This window comes from Phymastichus coffea, unplaced genomic scaffold (genome assembly GCF_024137745.1).
Source record: "Phymastichus coffea isolate CEN01 unplaced genomic scaffold, Cenicafe_Pcof_1.1 PCOF00005, whole genome shotgun sequence".
Taxonomy (NCBI): domain Eukaryota; kingdom Metazoa; phylum Arthropoda; class Insecta; order Hymenoptera; family Eulophidae; genus Phymastichus; species Phymastichus coffea.
Genome location: NW_026706816.1, coordinates 6,801,662 through 6,808,126, shown reverse-complemented (window position 1 = coordinate 6,808,126; position 6,465 = coordinate 6,801,662). Strand labels below are relative to the sequence as shown.

The 6,465-nt window shown below is 32.9% G+C and overlaps 1 protein-coding gene across 1 annotated transcript; it reads right to left on the bottom strand.

The window, feature by feature from the left end:
* Nucleotides 1-3,707: 3,707 nt before the first annotated feature.
* On the bottom strand, nucleotides 3,708-5,822 carry LOC131667578 (uncharacterized). The gene has a single exon (XM_058941080.1). The coding sequence runs from the start codon at nucleotides 5,820-5,822 to the stop codon at nucleotides 3,708-3,710; it is 2,115 nt and encodes a 704-aa protein (XP_058797063.1).
* Between the last annotated feature and the right edge of the window lie 643 nt (nucleotides 5,823-6,465).

Sequence of the window (6,465 nt, the reverse complement as noted above, 5' to 3'; positions counted from 1 at the left end):
GTCTAGGTATAACATTTATATGCCAAAGAACTAAAATTGCTTACGAGAAAATTTTTGGCTTGACTTGTTCTGAAGTACATTCCTAAACATCAAATTCATATTGAAAAACCTAAAATTTACCATGCTTTAACATATTTTTTTATATACCGCATAATGAACCAATTTATTATTTCCATTTCAAGCAATCTTTGTTCTGTAGGATTGGTCAATTTTATCAACACAATACTCGATGTAAATCTTAATAAAAAGTAAAAGTAATAAACTAAAATAGATGTATTTACGTTTAAAAAATTAGCTGCCATAAAATTGCTTAGCTTTATAGTTCTGGTGAATTTTGAGGATTCCATTTATAATGTCAAGTGCCTGTATTTAATTTGTATCAAAGCCCGCTCCAAAAATAACAATCTGAAATAAACGTATTTAAATTAAAAAAAGTAATATTGTAACAATCACACAATAAATCACAATAAAATACAAATACTTAAATTATAAAAAGAACTAGAATGTTTATTCAACTTTGAATATTTGGTTAGTCGTGTAACTTAAATTAAAAAATACATTCAAGTAACTGTTTTCTTACAAAAAACTACATAATATGTAACTTAGCAACCAAGGGATAACGAATGCGTTACAATATCATGCCGTACTTTAATTATAAATACAACAGAAAGTTATCATTTCACTTTATATACGTATGTTATCATACATCAAGTAATAATAAAACTTTATCCAGACCTCTAATGCATTTCATTCTCATATTTTATTTAATCTGTCATAAAAGAAATTCTTTTATTGATTATTTTACATCACAAGCTGGTATGTAAACACTCTATTTAGTATGTTTTTTTCTAATTTCATATCATTAAGTAACAATTTCACAACTAAGTTTTCAAAGTCTGCTGAACTTTAAAAATACCAATTATACTGTGGAGTACCTATATTATATGTAATGTTCATCCGTTCAAAACTTGCACAGATAAAATTCACTGTTAAGATTTTTAACTAAACACTTAGATTACCGATGACTGAACCCAAGAAACAGCTATTGCGAAGTTTCTATCGCGAATCTTCGATTTATTTAATAATTTCAAATGTCGGAGATCATGGTACTGACATGGAATGAATAATCCAATTCTTCGTAATCAAAATAAACTCTTTTTTTGAGAAGCCGGTATGATTGCATTATACAGGGTGTCCCATTTTAAAGGAACCACCCCGAAATTTTCGACGGTTGGCTCTGTACAAAAAAATTGTTCAGACAACAGTTGTTTGGGACAATGGGGGCAACCTTTCTGTGAAATCCGATTTGACCTTGAGATTCATTTTCATAGTCATTTGAAGGTCAGTCATTTTTTGAATAGGAAACTATATTTTTGATCCGGGATTCGGAAAGAGCGGAACATTCTACGTTCAGATAACGTATTATGTGTGGTTTGCGGTTACCCCCCCCCCCCCCCGTCGCCTAAGGTCATGTAGGGGTCAAATTTATGATTTTCTTCATCTATGCACAGGGATGATCGGGCAAGAGTAAGGTTAACTGTAATAACCCAATAACTCGATAACCCAAATAACCCAATAATCCAATAACCCGATAATCCCAATAATTCAATAACCCCAATATCCCAAAAAAATTGTAGGGTCAAATAACAGTGACCTTGAGCTTAAACTTCAGGTTGATTTTCAAAGTCGACTTCATGTATTCAAAGCCTTCATAAGAAGTGTCATTTTCCATTTTGTGGGATAACATGTTATTTCCTTTCTTTTTTCTGGTGTAATCCCGGACAAGCCTACAAAGTTTTAACTAAATTGTTTAATAACACTTTTTTAGTATTGTTTATGACAATAGTGATTCGCGAACAGTCCTTCTCAGGATAGTTCAAGTGTAATTTTCTTAGTCGACTTAAAAGGAGGGAATATGCCGGATTATTCGACAAACGAAATTGTTGATATTCTATTGTCTCTCGGGGCATGTCAACGCCGATATCGTGCTGCTGCAAGGTATTACCCGCAGCACCCGGCTAGGTAATCAATACCTTGCCTTCATTGGCTGGGTAATCGATACCTTACCTTCATTGACTGGGTAATCAATACCTTGCCTTCACTGGCTGGGTAATCAATACCTTATTAACCTCACCCTTGCCCCGGTGGGATGGGACGGTGAACCGCTCCCCCAACATAATACTTTATCTAAACGTAGAATTTCCCGTTCTTTTCGAATCCGGGATAAAAAATGGGGGTCCTTATTCCAAATATCTCTTGGTTATTGGATTATTGGGTTATTTGGGTTATCGAGTTTTTGGGTATTGGAGTTATTGGGTTATTACAATTAACCTTACCCTTGCCCGATCATCCCTGTGCATAGATGAAGAAAATCATAAAGGGTCTAGCAGGGTAAAATGGTCAAAAATGCCTTTGAGTCATCCGGGAAAATAATTATACCCCCATGTTCAGCATGAAAAATGACTAGGATTCCCAGATTTTCAGACCCCTAAACCCATACAGGTCCCTATAAGGCCCAGTTTTGTCATTTTTGGTTTTTTGACCAAATCTCGGTCAGTTTTTGAGCTAGAAAAATCTTTCTTGTTTTAAATTGTAGGGTTTTTAAAGCCCTATAAAATGGCCGTGCTCAAAAAATTTTTGGCGCGAAATTCAAATTTTTAGAGCCGTTCAAAAATTTTAAAATTTAATATTTCGAAAATGAAGACCGACTCTTTGCTAGAAAAAAAATATGTTGTGTATTTTTGACTGAAAAATGTTCCTGATTTTTTTCAGATTTTTAAAAGTGGTGGAACGACCTTAAAAAAAATAAAAATCAACAAAAAACCTAGTTTTTCTCCCCTAGCGCTTTGTAGGTTAAATCTATGATGAAACAAATAGCACCATCAAATTCTGCGGAAAAAAATACATCGAAAACATGTATCACATGTATGGAAAAAATCAAAATCCTTCACAAATTCAGTACATGATAGCATCGGCCATGCCGATCGGCTCCACTGGCAGTGTAAATATTTATTCCTTTTCGATTCAAGGTCAACTCAAGATTGTTTTCGAACATGTGATACATGTTTTCGATGTATTTTTTTCCGTAGAATACGATGGTGCTATTGGTTTTTTCATAAAATTGACCTCATGAGCGCTAGAAGTTAAAAACTAGAAAAAAATCAAGTTTTTCGCGTCTTTGGTTGAGTTTTATGAAAAAACTCAGTAGCAGTATCGTATTTTACGTGAAAAAATACATCGAAAAAGTGTATCACATTTTTTTTAATACTTCAGTAAGGATATTAATCATTAACAAGTTCAGGTAAGAAAATGATGTCTTATGCCGATCGATCCGGCTAATAGAGCAGACGTTTTTTTCATCATACACGTATACATGATTTCAATGTATTTTTTGGCACAAAATACGATAGTGGTATTAGTTTGATTCTAAGATTTACTTTGAGCGATTCATTCAAAAAATATCGAATAAGAAAAATTATCGTTACTATTATTTTTAACCTTACGAAAATTTTTTTTTAAAGATTCATTTTTAGCTGGAGCATGGTTCAAGGGTATACTTGATTAGTGTGCGACTAATAAATAAGAAGACAACAAACAATTTCTAGAGATATCAATTTTCTGTGATTATTTAATAATTTGTTTACATTTTACAAAAATAGAAAAAATATTCTTTTGAGATAATCAAAGTATCAATCATATCACATGTATCAATCGTCATCACTATCTGCTTCAATAACAGCCACCACATGATCTTGTTCATAAATCTTTGTTAGATGTTGGGCAGGTTTTACAATGGAAGATTGGAATCTGACGTGCGCTAAATAATAAATAACGGCAGCCACGTGAGAACAGCATCCAATTGTTCTCATACCGTTAGCACACTCACAGCAAAAACGCAGTATGCCAGCACAGCCAATGGTATTTGGTTTGTAGTGAATATAGCAGTTGTATTGTTTACTTTCGATATGTCTAGATCTCACTTGTAACTTGATTAGATCAGCAGATTCACGGTAGTAACTTACATTTATTTCATACGTGTCGCCCATCATTTCAGCTAAATAGGATATTGCTTGTTTGAGTTGGTAAGTTCCAGTGAATAGTTTGACTAGATCCTGTTCCGTCATTTCAGGAAAATCTTCTAGCTCATCTGACCTTAACGTTTTGAATAAACTCTTTCTTCGACTATATTTTCCTGATATCACTTCCGTTGCTAAACTATTTTCATTGGAATTTCTTGAAAGAATGTAATTGAGTATCTCATTATCGGTCGAAGCCCTTGACACGATTCGTTTTCCGAATTGATTAATTAAAAAGCAAACAATTCTGCAGTAAAGACCAGCTTCAGTCAGGTAACGATTATCTAATTGCTGATGGAAAAACTTATACTTCTGAGCTACAGCTCCGTGTACCGCTTCCACCACCCAACGAAGTATGGTAACAAGTCGAGATTTGTTTGCATCTTCCACTGACAATTGTTTCTGATTTTTATCTTTTAAGGCTGGCATGAGGACCCGATAACCATCATTTTCTAATTTTGATTTTATATCGCGAAACCCTCGATCAAGAATAAAAACATCACCCTCTTTGCACATCAAATTCTTTAAATTATCGTGGGCCTTCAAAATTTTTTCCAAAATCATAGAATCGTTTTCTTTAGCATAAAACGGCCCCAGTACATCAACAATAAAACCAGTTGTAGTGCACAGAGTAAAGGGCTTGCATAGAGGAACTTTCTTATGTCCAGAAAAAGATCTTCGTTGGTATTCGTTATTGGAACTTTTTTGGTGCTTCAAATAAGTGCCATCGCCAACTAACAAAAGATTGTTATCACTTATGCCATGAAGCTTCTGAAGGAGAATCGTTGAATTATTAGCAATCAAGTCCTCTCGATTGACGGCTTGTAAACCAAAGCGTGAAGGCAATACATCTTTTTCAAAGGCACTTAACACAGACTTTGAAAATTCAGAGACTTGCTGATGACGATCAAGGCCGAGAACAGAACAGATTATCTCATTTGAGTTTCCTGTTCGTAATCTGAACAAAAAAACAACAACAGCTTGCGTAACAGTCCGATTGTCGGTATTCCTCAACGAAACCATCATTTCTCGCAATTCTATTAGTTGTTCCCAATTCAATCCAGTAAACGTACGAATCCTCTCTTCAGAGATTGAAAAATCTCCGATTCTATCGTGTAATTCTCTGTCGGAAGTTAAACTCAAAGATTTAAATAGTTTTGTTATATCTGCAGCTGTTGTGGTAGTTGAATTAGAAACTACTTTTAAATTAATTAACTCATCTGAATAAAATCTTTTCTTTATTAAGTGTTTTCGGCAACATCTATTACCCTCTGGTATGAATATATCTCTTTCAACAAAAGCTTGTTTTCTTGCATCGAAAGGAACAATAACAATATTTGTTTTGCTTTTGCATAAACAACAGTAATCATGAGTAGAAACTACTCTTTTTAAAGGTAACTCAATAGTATCTTTTGCTTTTTCAATAACTTTTTTCTTTGGTGGAACATAAACTGTATCATTATGTGGTTGCGATAATGTCTCTGAAGAAGATGTTGACCCTTGACTGTCGATTTGCAAAGTATTTACATTTTGTGGTTGATCGATTTTTCTGCGTTTTGCTTTGGCGAAGCGGGCAGAACCACTGCATTTCTGACAAAGTATGTCTCCCATTACAAGTGTCACAGCCAAATAATCGGACAAAGTATAAGCTTCATCATCTGTGTCAACAGTTTGTTTGGGTCCCACTAATTTTTTCTCTGGTAAACCGCAGCAAGCGCATTTTTTACCAATACCTGAGGCTGACATAGTGACATTCTGGAAAAAATACATTGGAGTTCATCAATAATGTCATTATTTGGAAGAGAAAATTTTGAAATGTTAAATACATTTGGCAATGTTTGTAAAAAAGTAATTATAATTGATTTTTTTCGTTTTTTAGATATTTTTTATTTTTAAGGAACTTTTATTTTAATTCTATCAGTTGCAGTATTAGCTTGTGAGATAGAATAGTTTATTTAGAAAAAAACACAAAAAAATTCTAAAGAACAATTGATCTAATGTGATAATAAAGAGTAATAACGTAGGGATAAAGTGTTTACTTCATTGGCAATATATGTTAAGTAAAGATTTGATTTTATGCATATAGATATATTAGAAATCACTAAATGTTTGGTTCTAAAATGAACTCACTGTTTTATAATAAAATGTTATTATTATTTTCAATCCAGCAAAAATAATTCCAATTTTCGAGTATTCAAATCACACTCATTATTTAAAAATTTTTGTAATTATATGAACTCTTTCGTTGTGAAAAACAAAAATTATTACATAATTTGAAATAATGCAGAACATTATAATTAAAAATATTAATGAATAATTTATTTTATGAATGTAAGAAAATCATACGCCAACTAATGTCAGGTCATAATCTTTTTTAAATGTTCGTTGA

Excerpts from the sequence above, each read along its gene's own strand:
- LOC131667578 (XM_058941080.1), bottom strand. The coding sequence starts at position 5,822 with ATGTCAGCCTCAGGTATTGGTAAAAAATGCGCTTGCTGCGGTTTACCA.